Source organism: Macaca mulatta, chromosome 11, assembly GCF_049350105.2.
Source record: "Macaca mulatta isolate MMU2019108-1 chromosome 11, T2T-MMU8v2.0, whole genome shotgun sequence".
NCBI lineage: Eukaryota > Metazoa > Chordata > Mammalia > Primates > Cercopithecidae > Macaca > Macaca mulatta.
Window position 1 is genome coordinate 29,300,677 of NC_133416.1, and position 21,759 is coordinate 29,322,435.

Consider the following 21,759-nt stretch of genomic DNA (forward strand, 5'->3'; position numbering starts at 1 on the left):
GGGTGGGGGGTGGAAAATACAAGGTGAGTGGATAAGACCTCAGGATCGAGGTTCGCTTACTTTCGTGCCTGGTCCTGCAGTGAAAACGAAGAGGCTATGGACCACAGCCTCTCTGGAAAAGGCTGCTGGCTGGGTGGGGAGAGTCAGCGCACAGTCGGGAGTGTCTGGTGCCACAGACAGGGGACTATGCTTTCCCCGATCATCTCCTAGCACACCGGTCCTTCCCAGGCTTCCTGAGAGCAAGAGCGCGCGTGCGCGTGCACACTCACACACTCGGGCTCGCGCGTGCGCACAGCGATCTCCGACAGCCCCGCCAAGTCTCCCTTCCCCCTCGGAGGGCCAGGCTTCCCAGTCGCCGAACAGGAAGAGGGCGGGGCCAAAGAGGAAAAAAAAGCCTCCACCCCTCGAGATTTTCCACCCACTAATTTTCCCAGTCACCCATTGGGAAGCAGGATCTGGGCGACCTGAAAGCCTCCCCAACAGCGAAGTACCAACCACGGCCCCCTGAGCGTACGGCCCACCCACCCGGTCTCCCCTTCTCTGTCTCTCCACCCTGGCCGGTTTCCCCTGGAAAAACTCGCGAGACTTTGCGAGAGGCCGAGCGAAGGCCTGGGAGGGGAGGAATAGGGAGGGACATACAAGGGCCCCGCCCCGCTTTCTCGCGCAAAGCGGAGAGTGGTCGGTTTTGCCCCACCGTAACGCGAGGAAGGAAATCTCGCGAGGCTGGAGTCCTCCGGGAGAGCCTGTCGGAGGCGGTCGGCGGAGGTGTCTACCCATCCGGTGATGGGGCTGAACGCCACTGTCTGCCCGGACACCCCTACGCTGCCTCCGTGCGGCTCTGCGTCTGCTTGCTGAGGAGGCGGATTAGGGGCGCAGAGTCTCTTCCTTTGAGTGCCTAGGTCCCGGTTAGTAGAGGCTTTGAGTCCGCATCGCCACAGCTGACGGCTGCGAGGGACTAAGAGCAGAGTAAGTGGACTAAATCCAGGGACGGGAGCAGGGGTGGGCGACTCGGAGGCGTCCTTCGCTGGGGCAGTCTTTCGCCCGGGCCGGTGCCTTGCGCCTCTTGAACCACCGGCGCGCAGCCCTGGCCGCTTCCAGCCGCAGGTTCCCAGCTCCTGGGAACCGGAGTTCCTCTCCGCACCCCTCCGGCTCCGAGCTCCTCATAATGGAGATGGGGTGCGGAAAGTTTAGTGAAAAGCCTTGGCCCTAACGCTTTGGACACACCTTCCGTATCTACTTTCATCCTGCCTTGGCCACCTGCGGGCTCACCACCGGACGGGGGACCCTTTCAGTCACCTGTTTGCAGCGTCTAATGGAGATAACTTGTTTCTTGAAACTGCTCTCCAAGGGGTATTACTCTTTTCTGGTTTACTTCTTGCCTTTCTTCTGTATCCCATCTCTGATAACGGTTCCAGTATCTGTCCTGCTATCCAAACTGGAAAACCAGGAATCATCCTTGGTTCTTCATTTCCACTCACACTGCATTGTATTATTATTATTTTTTTCGCCAGAATTAGTGCGGTTGCCCTCCCGCCCCCCGCCCTCCACTGGTTTCTCTGCTATAATCCTTCCATAGAGTTATTCTAAAATACATATTTATCTCTGTCCTTTCCTTAAACTTTTTAGTAACTGTATTGCTGACAGAATCAAATCCTAATTGTTAAGCACATCATCATTCAGGATCTTTTACAGTCTGCCCCAATCCATTTTACCTTTTAGTCTTGCTTTAATATCCGACCATACCAGATTATACTGGCTGTTTCCCCAAACATGCCATGCACTTTGACAGCTCTGTACTTTTGTACGTGCAGTACCATCTGTCTAGGATACTTACTGTTCCTCTCTTTTACCGCCTATCAAAACCCAATTCATAAATCATTGTCTTCTCATACTCCCCCAGGTGACATTGATACCGCTGTGCTCCCTACGCATTTGAAACATTTCTTCTGCAGTATTTATTAGGTTGTATTATTTGTTTCTGTATCTGCCTCTCCTGCCAATTTGAACCTGGGTCTGTCTGGAATCAGGTCTTACTCATCTCTGAGAAAAAGTCCAATACTTGACACGTAGCAAGCATTATTTATATATACATATGTATATTTATTGAAATTGAATAGTTCTAAAGAATTCACCATAAGAGTTCTTCATCCTTTAAAATCATAGAATTTTGGAGCCAGAAGGAACTCTGTACATTGGCTTAAAGGCTCCTGACCTGTTTTGAATGTGAGAAACCCTGCACTTCTAATACACACGCAGTTGTACTTTTAGTAATTGTTGATTGAAATTACGTATAATGACAGAAAACTACTATGCTTTTAAATGATTTTGTATTTTATTTTTGTAGTATCTTTATATTTGAGAAATGGAGCAGAAATCTCCATTGACTACAGACAGTGCTTGGAGTATGTGCATTCAGGCAACTCTTCCACTGACTCCTTCGCCTGTAGGTTAGAAATAGCTGGTTTATATTAGGTTCCTTCTTGAATTGTCATAACTGTTTAAACATATGTATATGAAACTTATATTCAGCCATAATTCTAAGGGAACGTGTAATATTTTAAAAAATCCTCGTGTCATTACTTCCAAAATCTTTCTTCCAACTTTAAAAATTAATTTTCTTCAGAAAGTGTCTATACATTTACAAACGTATATTCATTCCACTGTTTTCAAGAACAGTGAAAATTTTCTTTGCTTTCAGATACAGCGATATGTCTGTGTAAATGCTTGTTTTTATATGTAATTTACATGCATTCTTTCTTGCATTCTTAAGATTATAAGTTTATTTGAAAACCATGACTATACCTTTTAGTTTTTTTATTTTCATATGGGTCAGTTCATATAATATTAGAGATATATACCTGAACATGAAAAAATTTAAACTAGATTGTCGACATTTAAAAACACATCTGTGGTGTATCAGTAGCCACAGTATTTCTGTGTAGATGTAGTGGTAGGAGTAGTGGATTGGCCGATAAGGGAAACAAAGTTTCCAATCAGTAAACATTCATTGATCTTATAGTTAATGTGACGCCTAATTAAAATGGTTGCTAGGCTTTTATTATCTAGAAAATACTTGAAATTTTTTTAGTCCTTAAAATTTCTCTTACATTTCATATATATTCCCATTTATTTTCTGAGGTTGGCTTGAAAAATATGACTTGAATTTCCTTAAATTTTTCTTAACCAAAATCTGAAAGTAAACAGCTGGCAATTGCTGTCTTGGGTGGGTGGTGGTTTCTCTTTTATCAGCAGCAGAATGTTCTGAGCCTTCTGCCAGGAGTCTGACTGCAAAAGTCTTTGGGTGGTAAAGTGGGCGAGAATGTGACTAATGCAGAAAAGAAAAAAATAATTTTTTTAACTTGCTAAAAAAAAAAAAAAGATTCACCTGTAATTTGGACCTGCCTAGAGAAAATAATGTAAGTAAGTGTATTATGGCCAGTTAAGATAGGCACTACAAAAATAGGTCAAAAAGTTTAGAATATTCCTTTTTTACTGAAGTCTGTTTTTTTTTTTTTTTTTTGAGATGGAGTCTTGCTCTGTCGCCCAGGCTGGAGTGCAGTGGCGCCATCTCGGCTTACTGCAAGCTCCACCTCCACCTCCTGGGTTCAGGCCATTCTCCTGCCTCAGCCTCCCGAGTAGCTGGGACTACAGGCACCCGCCACCACGCCCGGCTAATTTTTTGTATTTTTAGTAGAGATAGGGTTTCACCCTGTTAGCCAGGATGGTCTCAATCTCCTGACCACATGATCTGCCCGTCTCGGCCTCCCAGTGAAGTCTGTTTTTTAAAATTTGAAACTTGTTAGAGAGTTTGGAAAACAGTCTTCTTCCTCCCACTCCACTTCCTGGCCAAAAAAGAGGGGAAGCATAATGGTCTTCAAAAAAGGTGATAAAGTAAATGCATATTAAAAAATATTTTAAACTTTTGTGTGGTTTCACTTACAGGAAATGAACATGCAAATTCTTAGAAACTGTTGTCACTGTGTTTCTGAAATGCTAAAAAAATTATGCTTTGAGCTATCTACTGTTTATAATTCCTTTCCCTGAATAGGTAGGTTTTTATAGTTAACAAATTTTAAATGTAGTTCATTTTGATAGTAGTATTTCATTATGCAATCTGGAGAGGAGAGAATGTTTTTCATAAAGTGGATGTTAATTGCAATTTTAAAAAGCCAATCAGTAAACATTCATTAATCTTGTAATTAACTGTGACACCTAATTAAAATGGTTGCTTGCTAGGCTGTTAAGTCTGGAAAATATTTGAATTTTTTTAATTCTTTAAAATTTGTCTTCATATACATTCCCATTTCTTTTCTATGGCGGCTTGAAAATTTTAAAAAATATCTTGGATGTTCCATTTGTGGGGTAGGGTCAGAGAATTTACTTTCTTTTGTTTTCCACCTAATGAGATTGAAATGATTTCTGTATAGGTGAAAAGCAAACAGAACCCTGGGAATCCAGTGTGACTTAAGAATAGGACACTAGACTGGGGATCAGAAGTTCTATTTTTGTTGGTAGTTTGGCTCCTTCCTTTCTTTGTGGCGCTGTCATTCGGCTTTTTTGTTTGAGTTGGAGTCTCGCTCTGTCGCCCAGGCTGGGGTGCAATGGCGCAATCTCAGCTCACTGCAACCTCCACCTCCCGGGCTCAAGCAGTTCTCCTGCCTCAGCCTCCCGAGTAGCTGGGATTACAGGCGTGCGCCACCACACCCGGCTAATTGTTGCATTTTTAGTAGGGACAGGGTTTCATGTTGGTCAGGCTCGTCTCGATCTCCTGGCCTTGTGATCCGCCTGCCTTGGCCTCCCAGAGTACTGGGATTACAGGCGTGAGCCACTCAGCTTTTTAGATTTGGAATTCCTGGGTCTATTTCCTCATTGGTAAAATGGGAATAACACTTGTCCTCTTGCCCAAATGACAGTATAAAGTAGTTATTGCTCAGATTCAGAAGGCTACCAACAGTTTGAATTAATTAAAATTATTACCTAACAGTTTGATTTTCCTTTAGGGTACTCTAGAGATCCATTTGGATAGAGTTAGGTTAGAGAGAAGGCAAAGAATAGGTGAAGCAATTTTAAAGAAGAAAACAGTGACTTATACATATTAGCAAGAGTTTATTTTACAGCTGTTACATTTGAGGCAATGTGGTATTGATGCAGAAATAAATCGTCATTTTAAGAGGGCAGGTTTCATCATGGTTCTAATTGCGTTTCTTTAATGGCTGATGATGTTGAACATCTTTTCTTGTTTCTTATTTGTCCATATCTTTTTGGTTCACGAGTAAAGTCTTTTATTCATTTTTATTTGGATTATTTTCTTACTGTTTCGAGAGGTTTTTATGTGTTCTAGATACAAGTCCTTTGTTGGATAAGTAATTTGAAAATATTTTCTCCCAGCCTGTAGCTTGTCTTTTCAAACTCTCTAAACAGTGTCTTTCCCAGAACAAAAGTTTGTGGTTTTGATGAGGTTCAGTTTATCAAATTTTTCTTTTATGAATCATGCTTTTAGTGTCATGTTTACAAAAACCTTTGCCTAACCCCAGGTCACAAATATTTTCTCTTAATTTTTTCCTGGAAGTGTTATTGTTTTTAATTTTGCATTTAGACTTATGGTCCATTTTGAGTTAATTTTGGTATAAAGTGTAAGAATTACGTTGGGATTAAACTTTTGGCATATAGATGTCCAGTTCCTCCAACAACATTTGTTGAAAAAGCCAACCTTTCTCCTCTGACTTGCCTTTGCACCTTTTCAAAAATCAGTTGGTCATTTTTGTATGGCCCTGTTTCTAAACTTATTCTGTCTCTCAGCTCTATGCCACCTTGATTGCAGTAGCTTTATAGTAAGTCTTAAACTTTGGTAGTGTGGAAAAAACTCTGAAAAATAGTTTCTTCAACTTTTTTTTGTTTTCATAGTTGTTTTATCTAGTTTCTTTGCATTTCCATAGAAATTTTAGAATTAGCTTATCAATTTCTCTAAAAAAATCTTGCTGGGACTTTGATTGGAAATTGTACTGTTTGTAGAATAGTTACAGAAAACTTGACGTTTCGGCTGGGCATGGTGGCTCACGCCTGTAATCCCAGCACTTTGGGAAGTTGAGGCAGGAGGATCACTTGAGGTCAAGAGTTCGAGTCCATCCTGGCCAGCATGGCAAAACCCTGCCTCTACTAAAAATACAAAAATTAGCTTGGCGTGGTGGCGCACGCCTGTAATCTCAACTACTCTGGAGGCTGAGGCAAGAGAATCGCTTGAACCCAGGAGGCGGAGGTTGCAGTGAGCCGAGATCGAACCACTGCACTCCAGTAGCCTGGGCGACAGACTAAGACTCTGTCTCAAAAAAAAGAAAAAGAAAACTTCTCTACTATGTTGAGTCTTCCAGTCCTTGAACACAGTATGTTTCTCCATTCATTTAGATCCTCTCTAGTTTCTTTCATTAGCGTTTTGTAGTTATCAGCACAGATTTTGCATATGTTTTAATTTATGCCCAGGAATCTCAGTTTTGTTTTGTTTTTTTTTCCTTTTCTTTCTTCTTCTTCTTCTTTTTTTTTTTTTTGCTATTGTAAATGTGTGTTTAACAAAAAAAAAGTTTTGGTTTCCATTTGTTTGTTGCCAGTATATAGAAAAATAGTTGATTCTTGTGCTTGTATCCTGTGACGTTGCTAAAATCATATATTAGTTTTAGAAGTTCTTTTTTGGATTCTTTGGGGTTTTCTACATAGACATCAATGTTGGCTGTGAAAAGGGGCCATTTTATTTCTCCTTTTGCAACCTATATGCTTTCTCCCCCCTTCCTAGCCTTATTGCACTAATGTATTGAACAGGACTGGTGACTGGAGACATCCTTCCCTTGTTCCTAATTTTATTGGGAAAGCAGTCAGTCTTTCATTATGAAGTATGATGTTTGCTATAAGTTTTTTGAAAATGCCCTTTCTCAGTTTAAAAAAATCCTCTTCTAGTCCTAGCTTGCAGAAAATTTTTATTATGAAAGGATGCTGAATTTTAAAATAATACTCCAATTGGTATGCCTAAGTGATTTTCATCTTCGGTGGATTACACTGGAGACAGCCTTGAATCTGGGATAAAGTTGCATTGGTCAGGGTATATTACTCTCATTATGAGTTGCTGAATTTGAGTTACAAATATTTCCTTAAGGATATTTTGTTTATGTTAATGAAGGATATTAGTCTGTGGTTTTCTTGTATTCTCTTTGGTTTTGGTATCAGTAATACATGATTTTACGAGTTTCAAAGTACAAGTATTTCCTTTTCTTCTATTCTTTTTTTAGGAAATTCTATAATAATTGGTGTTACTACTTTAAATGTGTGATGGAATTTGTCCTTGAATCCATCCAGGTCTGGAGATTTTTTATAGATTTCTAATTACAAATTCAGTTTCTTAAAATAGTTATAATAGGACTATTCATAGTTGTCTGTTACATCTTCTGTGACTTTATGTAGTTTGTGTTTTTTGAAGAATTAGTCCATTTCATTTAAATTATCCGATTCATGTGTATGGAATTTATTATTGTATTCACTTATCCTTTGAATGAATTAGAGGCCTGTAGTGATATCTCGTCTTTCCTAATATCCCTTCTTTCCTGTTTCTTCTTTCCGTTAGTACTTTATGTCTGCTGTCTTTTTTCTTGGTTAATTTTGCAGGAGGTTTTTCAATTTTTATTTTTTTCAAAGAACTGGCTTGATTTCATGGGGTTTTCTCTGTTGCTTTCCTGTTTTCAATTTCATTGATTTTTACTCTTTATTATTTCCTTCTATTTAATTTAGGTTTATTTTGCTCTTCTTCTCCAAGTTCCTAAAGGTTGAGGCTTATATAATTGATTTGAGATCTTTCTAATTTTCTAATATAAGCATTTAATGCTATAAATTTGCCTCAAAGTAGAGTTTTACGTACATGCCAAAATTTTTGATATTTTGTATTTTCATGTTTATTTAGATCAAAGTATCTTCTAATTTCCAGAGACTTCCTTTTTGACTTATTGTGTAGAAGTACATTGTTTAACTTCCAGGTGTTTGGAGATTTTCTTGTTATATCTTAATTATTTACTTTAGTTTGATTTCGTTGTAATCAAAGAGCTTAATTTGTACTGGCTGGTTGCGGTGACTCACGCCTGTAATCCCAGTATTTTGGGAGACCGAGGCGAGTGGATCACCTGAGGTCAGGCATTCGGGACCAGCCTGGCCAACGTGGTGAAACCCCATCTCTACTAAAAATACAAAAATTAGCCAGGCATGGTAGCATGAGCCTGTAATCCCAGCTACTCAGGAGGCTGAGGCAGAAGAACCGCTTGAACCCAGGAGGCAGAGATTGCAGTGAGCCGAGATTGTGCCATTGCACTCCAGCCTGGGTGACAAGAGTGAAACTCCATCTCAAAAAAGAGCATAATTTGTATGATTACAGTTCTTTTAAATTTGTTAAGGTTTGTTTTGTGATCCAGGATATGATCTATCCTTGTGAATGTCTTGTGCACTTAAAAAGAATGTGTACTCTGCTGTTGTTGGTTGTAGCATTTCATAAATATCAATTCAAGCCATTTAGTAGATGGTGTTCATTTTGTCTATATTCTTGCTGATTTTTGTGTACAGGGTCTGCCAGTTACTGAGAAAGGAGTGTTTAATTTCTCAGCAGTAAGGGTGGGATGTGCCTGTATATCCCTTCAGTTGTTTGAGTTAGTGCTTTTGTGTTTTGAAGCTCTTTAATTATAGTTGTATATACATTTAGGTTGCTTATATTTTCTTGGTGAATTGGGCTTTTTATCATCATGTAATGTTCCTCTGTCCCAGTAATTTTCTTTTCTCTGAAGTTTACTTTGTCTGATACTTACTTATTTTTTGAGGCAAGTCTCACTTTGTTGCCCAGGCTAGAGTGTAGTGGCATGATCATGGCTGACTGCAGCCTCACCCTCCTGGGCTTAGGTGATCCTCCTACCTCCACCTCCCAGGTAGCTGTGACTGCGGGTGTGTACCACCATGCCCGGTTAATCTTTTGTATTTTTAGTAGAGATGGGGTTTCACCATGTTTCCCAGGCTGTTCTGGAACCCCTGGCTTCACGATCCGCCAGTCTCAGACTCCCAAAATGCTGGGATTATATGGGCGTGGGCCACTGCGCCTGGCTTTGTCTGATATTATATAGCCGCTCTAGCTCTTTCTTAAATATAACGCCTCCATGAGATATAATTCATATACCATACTATTCACCTATTTAAAGTATACACTTTTAGGGTTTTCATTGTATTCAGAGTTGTGTAACCATCACAACAAAATCGATTTTAGAACATTTTTCCCACACAAAAAGAAACCATATGTTCATTAACAGTCACTTTCCGTTCCTCCTACCTTTTCCTACTCCCCCAGGCTTAAGCATCCACTGATCTACTTTCAGCCTCTGTAGATTTGCCTCTTTTGGACACTATATAAATGGCATCATACATTGTCTTTGTGACTGACTTCTTTCACTTAGCATAATTTTTTCAGTTTTCATTCATGTTGTAGCCTGTTTCAGGACATTATTCCCCCCTACTTTTTTTTTTTTTTTTTTGCCAAATATTCCACTGTATGAACACATCGTATTTATTCATTTATCAGTTGAATAATGCTGTGAACATTCACATACAGTTTTTTGCATTGACATACTTTCATTTTCTTGGTGTGTACCTAGGAGTGGAATTGTTGGATCACGTGTTTAACCTTTTGAGTAACTGTCAGACTTTTCCAGAGTGGCTATACCATTTCACATTCTTTATATCCTAGCCAATACTTCTATCTTTTCTATTATAGCCATCTTAGTAGGTATATCTCATTGTGGTTTTGAATTGCATTTCAGTGATGGCTAGTTATGTTGAGTGTGTTTTCATGTTGTTAGCCCTCTGGTTTTCTTTTGACTAGTATTTGTATAATATATCCTATTTTCCATCCTTTTAACTTTTTTTTTTTTGGAGACAAGGTCTCACTCTGTCACCCAGGCAGGAATGCAGTGGCACAGCCAGGGTTGACTGCACCCTCACTGTTCCAAGTAGCTGAGACTACAGGCATGTGCCACCAAACTCAGCTAATTTTTAAATTTTTTGTAGAGACAGCGTTTTGCCATGTTGCCCAGGCTGGTCTTGAATTCCTGGGCTCAGGCGATCCTCCGATCTCAGCCTCTCAAAGTGCTGGGATTACAGGTGTGAGCCACTACGCCCAGCCTGTCCTTTTACTTTTAACCTACCCATATCATGTTTAAAGTGAATTTCATATAAATAATGCATAGTTGGGTCCTCTTTTAAAATTCTGATCATCTATCTTAATCCATGTGTTGAGGACATTTATATTTAGTGAAATTATTAACATGTTTGGATTTAGTTCTGCCATCTTACCATTTGTTTTCTTTTTGTTCCTTTGATATTCCTTTGTTTTGCCTTTTCTCTGTCTTTTGGGTTATTGAACACTTTTTAATTCATTTCAATTAACCTATTGTAGTTTTGACTATTATCTCTGTACAGTTATTTTAGGGATTTCTTAGGAATTACAGTATATGTAAATTTTTAAGTCTACATAAAATTGTTATTTTTACGACTTCAAGTGAAATGTAGAAATCTGATCACTATAAAAGCCTTTTTAGCCTCCTCCCTTTTTGTTGTAGTTGTATATTTCCCTGCATAAATTAAAAATCTCGTTAGATAAATATTATAATTCTTGTTTTTAAACATTAGATGTTTAAAAGAACTAAGAGGAAAATATTTACCCAGATATTTATAATTTCCGTTGATCTCCCTTTGTTCCTGATGTTCTAAGTTTCCTTCTGACAACGCTTTGCTTCTAACTAGATTATTCTTTATAATAAGTCTACTGGAAATAAATTCTTCTTTCTCTTCAGCTGAGAATGATTTTTATTTTACCTTCATATATGAAACATTTTTGCTGGATATAGAGTTTTGGGTTGATAGGTCTGTTATTTCAGCATTTTGAAAATGTTGTTCTACTTTTTTCTGGCCTTCATTTCTGATGGGAAACCTATAGCTACTCAAATTGTTCTGTATGAGTAATGTATCATTTTTCTGTGGCTGCTTTCCAGATTTTTTCTTTGTCTTTAGTTTTCGGAAATGTGATGACAATGTGTCTGGACTTAGATCTTGTTGGAAACTCCTACGTGGGGTTTCCTGAGGACTGGGAATGATGAAGACAAAGTTTCTTAGAAAGAAGCAAAGTGTTATATCGTCGAAATGTATAAGTTTCAACTATTGCAGTTAAATATGTTTTTATATTATTGGATGACAAGTTAGAATGCCCTTGGGAAAATACACAAAATATAGTATTTCAGTGATTGTGAATATTGCGTCTTTTCAATAGGGGACTCTTCTAAGGGATTCATAACATAAACATACTAGTATATTTAACAATATTGCCCGGCATGGTGGCATGCACCTATAGTCTCAGCTGCTCAGGGGACTGAAGTGGAGGGTCTTTGGAGTCCAGGAGTTCCAGCCTGGGTGACAGCAAGACCTCATCTCTTAAAATAATTAACATTTTAAAAATAATAATAAATATTTCTAAAAGATAGAGGCAACTCTATAAAATCTTAGAGATGTTTAGAAAGTTGTTTAGGAATGGTTTTAGTCCTTGATTTACCATTACAGTTGTTTTTTTTTTTATTTTGAGATGGAGTTTCGTTCTTGTTGCCCAGGCTGGAGTGCAATGGCGTGATCTCAGCTCATTGCAACCTCCACCTCCCAGGTACAAGCGATTTTCCTTTCTCAGCCTCCCAAGTAGCTCGGATTACAGGCTTGTGCCACCACACCCTGCTAAAATTTTTATATTTAGTAGAGACGGGGTTTCATCATGTTAGTCAGGCTGCGCAAACTCCTGACCTCAGGCGATCCACCCACCTCGGTCTCCCAAAGTGCTGGGATTACAGGCGTGCACCACCACACCTGGCCTACAATTTTTCCAGATTAAATTTATTTATAAGTGAATCATGAATTGACCAATATCCTATGCTATGCAAGGTAAGTTTTCCCATCTGTGTTTAATATTGTGGCCATTTTTTTCTACTTAAATGAAATGTTTCATAGAGTAGTATCTATTTGAGGTTTTGTTTTGTTTGAGATGGAGTTTTGCACTTGTTGCCCAGGCTAGTGCAATGGCGCGATCTCGGCTCACTGCAACGTCTGCCTCCCGGGTTCAAGAGATTCTCCTATCTCAGCTTCCTGAGTTGCTGGGATTACAGGCGCATGCCACCACACCAGCTAATTTTTGTATTTTTAGTAGAGATGGGGTTTCATCATATTGGTCAGGATGGTCTCGAACTCCTGACCTCAGGTGATCCACCTGCCTCAGCCTGCCAAAGTGCTGGGATTACAGGAGTGAGCCACCATGCCTGACCCTGTTTGAGGTGTTATGTGGTACTATCAAGTAGCCATTCTGGTTGTGACAGTTTTTATCTTCATGGATCTTACAACTTGATGGTCATATGGTTCTTTTGAAACTTGACAGGCCAAATTTTGTGTATCTGTCATGGAATCTTTGAACTTCTTCTTGGATTTATTTTACAGTTTCATATGAAGCCTTTGCATAATGATGTTTAGTCAAAGCATCCCGCTTATAGTAATGAACTTTAAGGTATTTCTGTGGTATCTACAATATTGTTTCTACCTTTATGATAGCAGTTATATTAGGCAGCTACCATCAAGCCATCAAGTAGTTAATGTATTCATTGTTTTTTAAAGGATATCGGAGGGAACTCTTTTCTTTGCAGCATTTCAGAGAAGTGAATTATTCTAAAAGCATATCAGCTATTCGCGTATATATTTACTTTTAGTAAGTTGCTCTATCTTAGTGGACTACAGTTAAGTCACTTGATCAGTCTAGCTTCTGGTAAAAAATTGAATTTTACCACAGTAACTGATGTACCTCTTGCATATCAAGCCTGATATTGCTGATTTTTGTTTTTAAGATAAAACCCATTAACAAACAGTAAAGTCAGGATTTGGTACTAGAAAATTAAAAAGTTTTGTTTTGGACTTGAATACTTCTTGAGTTATGGAATCACAATCATGAGATTTTTCCTTGCAGTAGGTAAAGGTTGTTGAATTAACACTGTTACACCAGTGGATGGTAATGTGAAAAAGAGAGAGTAACAATATTTCATAATTACTCAAGTGACAGAAATTTTGGGTGGTTTCCTTTAGCAACAGGGATTTACTATGCATGGTAACCTGAGGTTTAAAGACCTAGTATAACCTCTGAAGATGCTTTGATTAATTCAGTTGAGGTTTATAATTGCTCTGAGGCAGGGAAGCTAAACCGTAGCTACTGAATTAAGGTATACGATTTCTTTCTTTCTTTCTTTTTTTGTTTTTTTTTGTTTTTTTTGTTTTTTGAGACGGCTCCTCACTCTGTGGCCCAGGCTGGAATGCAGTGGTGCTATGGCTCACTGCAACTTCTGCCTCCCAGGTTTAAGCGATTCTCCTGCCTCAGCCTCCCAAATAGCTGGGATTACAGGCACTCCCCACCAAGCCTGGCTAATTTTTGTATGTATGTATGTATGTATTTATTTATCTATTGAGACAGAGTCTCTGTTGCCCAAGCTGTAGTGCAGTGGTGCAATTTTGGCTCATCGCAACCTCTGCCTCCCAGGTTGAAGCAATTCTCTTGCCTCAGCCTCCGGAGTAGCTGGGATTATAGGTGTGTGCCCCCACACCCAGGTAATTTTTGTATTTTTAGTAGAGACAGTGTTTTACCATGTTGGCCAGGCTGGTCTCAAACTCCTGACTTCAAGTGATCTGCCCTCCTCGACCTCCCAAAGTGCTGAGTGAGCCAGTGCACCCAGCCTAAGGTACGCAATATAATAGGCAGGTGGGGTTTTTGATGTCATGTTGTTAATGCTCCCTGAACACAGTGTACTATTTTTGTACTCAAAAAGATCTATGATTATGTAGGAAGACTGTCTAGACTGAGGGCTGTCGAGCTATCTGATCATATATAGGACCTTACTGCATTTTTTTGGGAAACAGATCCTATCTATTGCATTTGTAGATGTTACGCTTTAGTGAATAAAGAAGGGTTCTTCTTGTGGTCCCAGCAATATCATTTACAGATTAGGACCGTTAGAGAGTTCTATTAAACCAAGAGAGTTATATTAAACCAAGATAAACTTTATTTTCTCTCAAATCTTTTATAATTTGTTGTAGAATTTCAGATTTGTCTTTTATTTTTTTCACCATGTGTTACAACCTATTATTTTTACTATAAAACCTTTTTTTTTGGTTATTTCATTTTTCTTATTACAAGTCAGCACCTGTCCTGTTTTTTTTTTTTTTTTTAATTTTGCTTTACAGACAGCTTTAAAAGCTTACTAAGAAGGATCTGATGTTCTATAGTAATGGGATTAATGGAGTTGTAGTGATATCCATTTAACCCATTTATGTTAACTTTCTTAACAAGTAAGAAAGTTGTCTATCTACAATTTTAGATAATTCCCTTTGGAAATTTAGAGGAAGTACAGGGTATTGTTGGGCGCTAATGGCTCTCTCAGAGCAGCATCTTTGGATAGATTTTTGGGTAGTTGTCCTTTTGGGTATTAGCCAGTATCAGACAATATTGGTTCCTTTAATGGCCCTTTTACTTGTCATATTTTCAGGTATCCTTATCTAAACCTCCTGAATCTTACAAGACAGATCTTGTGGTTGTTTTCTCTAGAGAGCCAGAAGTTATATTAATTTCCAGCTTGTTTACTTCTTAAGGCTCCGTGGAAATGTCTGGTCATATATTGGACATTTTCTAAATTGGCGATTTAAATAACAGGAGAAAGTCTTCTGAAATTGCCTAATATGTTTTATGAAATATTTTATACTGTTGAGTTATTTAAATCTTCTCTTTTCTACTTGTTGCTTTGTGTGTGTGTGGGTGTGTGTGTGGGTGTGTATTGGAGGGGATAATCATTAATTGAACTAGTACAGATCTGTAGTCCAGGGCAGTGTTACATAACAGAGTCCTGAATTCTGTGGCAAATCGCTGTTTTACTACAGTTAATGAAAATCTTTGTTTATAACCCTTCACTTGGATCTACACCAAAGTTTTAATTTAACTTCTGTAGACCTGGCTTCTGGCCTGGTAATTTAGTGTGATTTTATTTTTTGAGAAAACTCTGAAGAAAGGATGGCTTGCATTGAAAGTTAGGTAAAACTTAGTAGAAAGAAAAGATTTCGGCCGGGCATGGTGGCTCACGCCTGTAATCCCAGCACTTTGAGGGGGCCGAGGTGGGCAGATCATGAGGTCAGGAGATCGAGACCATCTGGCTAACATGGTGAAACCCCGTCTCTACTAAAAATAAAAAAAAATTAGCTAGGTGTGGTGGCGGGTGCCTGTAGTCCCAGCTACTTGGGAGGCTGAGGCAGGAGAATGGCATGAACCTGGGAGGCAGAGCTTGCAGTGAGCTGAGATCATGCCATTGCACTCCAGCCTGGTCAACAGAGCGAGACTCTATTTCAAATTGAAAAAAAAGAAAGATAAAAGATTTCAAGGAGGGTAAGTTTCAGAAGAAACTTAAGTTTTGGAAAGAGACTGTTTAAAATTATTAAAATTTTGTTTGAGGTTTCTGTATACCAGTTGAAGAAGCTGACAATTGACTGTTTCATGTTTTGTCTCATAATTTTTTCAGCTACTCTTAAACATATTACTTACTGATTTTAACATATTGGACGTTTCCTGTAATTACCAGTTTTGTCCTAAGTCAAAACTCTTTTTTTGCAATTTACTAAGGAAGACGCAAGCGTTAGAATTATAATGCAACTTTATGTAAGAAGCAAAAGTTCTTCCAAGAGGAGGTTGAGACTTTGATGTAGCATGACACATTGAGGCCACTTTGGCTGGTCAGCAGTGTTTGTGAACGGTGTCTCAAGTCCCCTGACCAAGCAGAGGTTAGGAAGCATTCTTACAGTCAGAGATCTGATGGTCATTGACCCCAGAATACAGAACAACGAACCAAATGATCTTTCTCAAAAGTGACAAGATAGGGAATGCCTTCATAAAGGGCAAATTTCTATATAACGTTATATTCACTGGACATGTACTTTTTTCCCCACTGTAAGTTCTGAGTGTTTTAAATACACTCTAGTTCCATCTGTAAATCTTTTAACTGTGTTCTAATTTTTTTGTAGCAGTGTAAATTTACTTTCAAGTTTGTACCATCCTAACAGAAGCAAAACCACAGTGTTCTTAGGTGTTTTTTCCTCCCTGGACAGTGAACAATACTGTAACAAATGTGTCTTAAGAAGCATATCTGTGTTGACCTGAAACTAAAATAGATATGTTGACTTTGAGTCTTGATTTTAATTTTAATTATAGATATATCTTTAGAAATGAGTTGCACAATTGAGAAGGCACTTGCTGATGCTAAAGCTCTTGTTGAAAGATTAAGAGATCATGACGATGCCGCAGAATCTCTGATTGAGCAAACCACAGCTCTCAACAAGCGAGTAGAAGCCATGAAACAGGTTTGATTTTTCTTGTTCATTCCATTTATCAAAAGCAGTCATTGACATTTATGTATTGCTGGCTAATTAGTATCTAGTTTTTTCAACATTCTCTAAAATTTTAAAGTAGCTTGACCTGTGTATTTCAGATTTACTTTAATTTTGTCGTGTTCAGGTGACATACATGGACATATATTTCTAAACCCTAGATTTGATTACTTATTTTGCTGACAAAGTTGCGCATTTGAGTTTAGAAAATAAATGAATTTGTTAGATCTAGAAACATTTGATAAAGACCAGATAATACCTTTTACTAATGTTGGTACACATTTTGTTCTGTCTTGTATAATGTGGAAATGTTCATATTTTTCTTTATAAAAGTACTTAAGGTGATGCTGTTTAACAACAAAATAGCTTTTGAAAATGATGCAAGGTAATATGTGATTTACACTCTGTGCAGTTATTATACCCATACTTGCTGCCTTATTTTTCATTCAGTGCTACCAATTAAAGAATACATAAAAAGGGCTTTCTTCTTGCTATTTTTACTGTTGTGTAACAGAATATTCCCATGGGCCACGGAGTTTAGACACTATTTTAACCTTCTGGTAAAAATTTTCAAGTCATTTAAGAAAATTATAAAATCTTTGACATTATGATGGAAATCAGAGGGGGAGAATGTATATTCACGGCTAACTCTCCTCATCTGTTTTGTAAAAGGAAGCAATTCTGGGATAGTATTTTTAACAAAGCTACTGGAAATAGTGGAGCAAGTTTAGTTATTTGGTTTTACAACTGTGTTGCCCTAAACAGATTACCTGCATCCCTAACCAACTGTCCAGCTAGACTCAGGCACTTCAGTGAACATATATCTGGTATTGAGTTGTTAAAAAGGGAGTTTCACATCTGAAGTTAAGAACCAGGAGTGTTATAATGAATATATTACTAAGTGTCTCGTGAGAATGCCTTGAAAATAAATTAGTGCAATTGTAAAATAAGATTCTCATTTTCTTAATGGAAAGTCTTTCTGCATTTCTTTTGTACATGTGCTATTATTATTATTAAGATATTCACATACCATAAAATTTACTTTTTTGAAGGGTATAGTTCATTGGATTTTAGTACACATTTGCAGGTTATACAGTATAACCACTATCTGATTCCAGAACATTTTCATCACCACAAAACCTTACATCCATCAGTGGTCTCTCTCTAGTTTCCCCTTTCCTCAGTCTCTGGCAACCACTAATATTTCTGTCTGTATGGATTTGCCTATTCTGGACATTTTATATGAATGAAATGATAAAATATGCAGCTTTTTGTGATTGGCTTCTTAACATAATGTTTTTAAGGTTCATCTATGTTGTAGCATGTTATCCGTACTTCATTCCTGTTTATTACCAAATAATATTGCATTGTAAGGATACAGCACATTGTGCTTATCCATTCGTCATTTGATAGGCATTTGGATTATTTTACTTTTTTGGCTGGTAAGAATATATGCTACTATGAATATTTGTGTACACGTTTCTGTGTAGACATATGTTTTCAGTTTTCTTGGGTATATATGTAGAAGTAGAATGGATGGGTCACGTAATAACTCTGTTAAATTTTTTGAGGATCTGGCACGTTGTTTCCCAAAGCAACTACACCAAGCTTGTCCGACTTGTGACTTGCTGGCTGCATATGGTCCAGGATGGCTTTGAATGCAGCCCAATACAAATTTGCAAACTTTCTTAAAACATTATGAGATTTTTTTTTTAAAAAAAAAGGTCATCAGCTATCGTTAGTGTTAGTGTATTTTATGTGCGGCCTGACAATTCTTCTTCCAGTGTGCCCAGGGAAGCCAAAAGATTGGACACCTCTGAGCTACATCATTTTACATTCCATCAACAATGTATGGAAGGTTGCAATTTCTTCACATCCTCTCCAACAATTGTTATTGTCTTTTTCATTATAATCATCCTAGTGGGATATATTGAATTGCATTCTCCTAATGACTAGTTATTTTAATTAAACATCTTGTCATGTGCTTATTGGCCATTTGTATATCTTCTTTAGATAAATGTTTATTCAAATCCTTTGCCACTTTTAAAAATGGGGTTATTTTCATTTTATTGTTGAGTTGTAAGAGTTCTTTATACATTCTGGATACTAAGCTCTTATCAGATATTTGTTTATATGTATATTTCAGATATATTTGTATTTATATATCAGATATATATATTTGCAGATATTTTCATCCTGCATGTTTTTTCCCCATTAGTATCAGGAAGAAATTCAAGAACTTAATGAAGTCGCAAGACATCGGCCACGGTCCACGTTAGTTATGGGAATCCAGCAAGAAAACAGACAAATCAGAGAATTGCAACAAGAAAACAAAGGCAAGATACGTTACTTTTTGACATTAATCCCGTTTCTAGTCTGTATTCCTGAATCATATTTATTGCTCTTTATCCTGTCCCACATTTGAACGTCTGCCTTGCTTGACATCCTCTTAGATTCTCATCCTCAATAATCCAGTTAGCACTGCTGTTGTTAGCTATGAAATAACTCAGCTTCATTCTCTGCAGTCCCACTGCATTAGCCCCCAGATTAGATGCTCAGTCTCTTGCCTGAAATGTCCAAACTTATCTCCCTGATTCCGGTCTCTCTTCCCCCTTCCTGTCCAAGCTGTCTTCAATATGACCATCAGATTGATATTTCAAAAATCAATCTGATCGTGTAATTCTTTTTTTTTTTTTGAGACGGAGTCTTGCTCTTTCACCCAGGCTAGAGTGCCGTGGTGCCAGCTCAGCTCACTGCAAGCTCCGCCTCCTGGGGTCATGCCATTCTCCTGCCTCAGCCTCCCAAGTAGCTGGTACAACAGGCGCCTGCCACCACGCCCGGCTAATTTTTTGTATTTTTAGTAGAGATGGGGTTTCACCGTGTTAGCCAGGATGGTCTCAATCTCCTGACCTTGTTATCTGCCCGCCTCAACCTCTCAAAGTGCTGGGATTACAGGCGTGAGCCACTGTGCCCAGCCCTGATCATGTAATTCTTTTGCCTAAGAACTTTCATTGTATATGTATTACCTTTTACAGGGACCCTAAAAATCAATTCCCAGCCTTTTTTTTTTTTTTAAATCTTATTCCCACAGCTTTCTTCACCGTGAACCCTTTGCTCTTGCCAACACAAATCACTTCCTAAACACATCATCTGTTTTCATGCCTCCCTGCTTAGAAGGTCCTTTCCTTCACTTTTCAACTGAGGGAACTCACACTGTACTTTTACAAAGCTTCCACCAATTTTTTCCCACAGATATCTCTTAAATCTATTTGACTGACACTCCACTCTGCACCAACCACATGCTTGTTTTCTCTGCTAGACTCTTGAGGTCTGTGGCCCTTTGGTATTAATATAGAGAGAGCCTGGGCTGGTATTTAATTGCTGTTTAAGTACATCTTTGTTGAAATGATTCTCAAAAAATAAGGTTAAAATGCTCATTCAGAAATCTAATAAGGGACTTCATTTGGTGTCTCTTATTGTTATATGGCTAGATTTTTGTGCATTGTGTTTTCTTTTTAAAATGTCCTATTCATAAGTTGCTTAGTGGAAAATTTTATGTACTTTTAACTCAAGTTGGAATAAAGTACAATATTATTCTTGATAGAATTGCGTACATCTCTGGAAGAACATCAGTCGGCCTTGGAACTTATAATGAGCAAGTATCGAGAACAAATGTTCAGATTGCTAATGGCTAGCAAAAAAGATGATCCGGGTATAATAATGAAGTTAAAAGAGCAGCACTCCAAGGTAATCCATTCTATAAATGTGACCTGAAATGGAAAAGAGAGACGATTGATTATCCTGTGTTCAGATTTTTTTTGTAAAAAATCACAGGTATCTAGTAATGGCATTTTAACATGATGTTGAATGTTTCATCTTTTTAATTGCCATTTTCTCCTTTTTCTTATTTTTCCATTTCTTGCTTGTTATGTATCATTTTCTGTTTGATTTATAACTCTCACTGTTTCTTAGAAACTTTAATTTGTACATTGAAAAATAAGTTTTATTTTGGATATAAAGGTAAGTCTGTTCTATTCAACATTATTTTTGTAGGGCTATGTGCTTTTAAGAAATATTTCTTAAAAGGCTGGGCATGGTGGCTCGCGCCTATAATCCCAGCACTTTGGGAGGCCAAGGTAGGAGGATCGCTTGAGGCCAGAAGTTCAAGACCAGCCTGGGCAACATAGTGCGACTCCATCTCTTCAAAAAGTAAAAATACTAGCTGGGTGTGGTAGCACATGCCTGCAGTCCTAGCTTCTCAGGAGGCTGAGGTGGATAGACCGCTTCAGCTCAGGAGTTTGAGGTTACAGTGAGCTATGGTCATGCCAACTCCCATCTAGACAACCGAGTGAGACCCTGTCTCTTAAAAAACATAATTTTTTAATAATTTTTTTTGTTAATAAATTTGTGTATTGACTTCTCTTGCATAAACAAAAAATACTGAAAACTTTTTTGTAAAACCTGAAAGCAGTTTAATGTAGATTTGTTTTTCTTAGGACTATTTTCTGAATAAGGCTAATTCATCCAGACTATAAATCATCTTGTTTATTATAATGGAAAAAACATGGGGTTGAGGAGAAGAACCAACATATTAAAATTTTGCTCCCTTGCCCCAGTATTATATACCAATTGACATCATTTTTTAGAAACAAAGCTGAAGTAGTTAGAAATTAGTGTTTTACCTGCTTTTCATCCCTTTGTCATCCCTGTGTTTATTCCCTTTGGTATGGCTCCATATTTTATGGCAACTGCTATGAAGACAAGTAGAATAATCCTTTCTCACTTATATTTATTTTAAACTGAGTTTTAGTTGCTGATATGAAATAAAAATATTAAACTAGATTATGGAAACTTAAGCTGTTATCTGTATTAGATAATGATGATCTGACTATTATTATCAATATTATTTAAGAAATAGTGATTATGAGCCTTCTTTTCCCCATTTGTTACAGCAGAAATAGGAAAGGACGTCTTTTTATATTTCTCTATTATTGAAACACATTTTAGATTCTTTAAACTACTTCTTCCATTTTGGTGCTTGTAGGTGTTTTTCACTTATTAGTAATTAATTCTATTAGAATTAAATACCTATCAAATAGCTCTTTATATGCCTTTATATATTAGAAAACCTAATGATAGGTACCTCTTATGTCAACCAGTAAAATAATAAATTAAAAATCTGTGTTTAATTAAAAAACAAAAAAAGTTTTCTAATTATGCTATTCATCTCCTAATCAAATGGCAATCCGTTGATGT

General features: G+C 37.8%; 2 protein-coding genes across 10 annotated transcripts in view; one reads left to right on the top strand and one right to left on the bottom strand.

The window, feature by feature from the left end:
• Positions 1-804, bottom strand: part of INTS13 (integrator complex subunit 13) — a 33,724-nt gene extending 32,920 nt beyond the window's left edge. For 4 of the 8 annotated variants that reach the window (XM_077953754.1, XM_077953753.1, XM_015151324.3 and 1 more), the window contains exon 1: positions 526-804. In XM_077953754.1, coding sequence (XP_077809880.1) covers positions 526-637 — 112 coding nt within the window. In that variant the 5' untranslated portion in view covers positions 638-804. Of the gene's footprint in view, positions 1-60; positions 245-525 lie in introns of those variants that run through there. The other 4 variants (XM_077953756.1, XM_077953755.1, XM_015151326.3 and 1 more) reach the window with 1 other exon arrangement.
• The window catches only part of FGFR1OP2 (FGFR1 oncogene partner 2), a 28,380-nt gene continuing 7,348 nt past the window's right edge, over positions 728-21,759 (top strand). Inside the window, exons 1-4 of one of the 2 annotated variants that reach the window (XM_015151148.3) lie at positions 728-966; positions 16,328-16,476; positions 18,722-18,839; positions 20,108-20,250. In XM_015151148.3, coding sequence (XP_015006634.1) covers positions 16,342-16,476; positions 18,722-18,839; positions 20,108-20,250 — 396 coding nt within the window. In that variant the 5' untranslated portion in view covers positions 728-966; positions 16,328-16,341. 2 annotated transcript variants of the gene reach the window in all.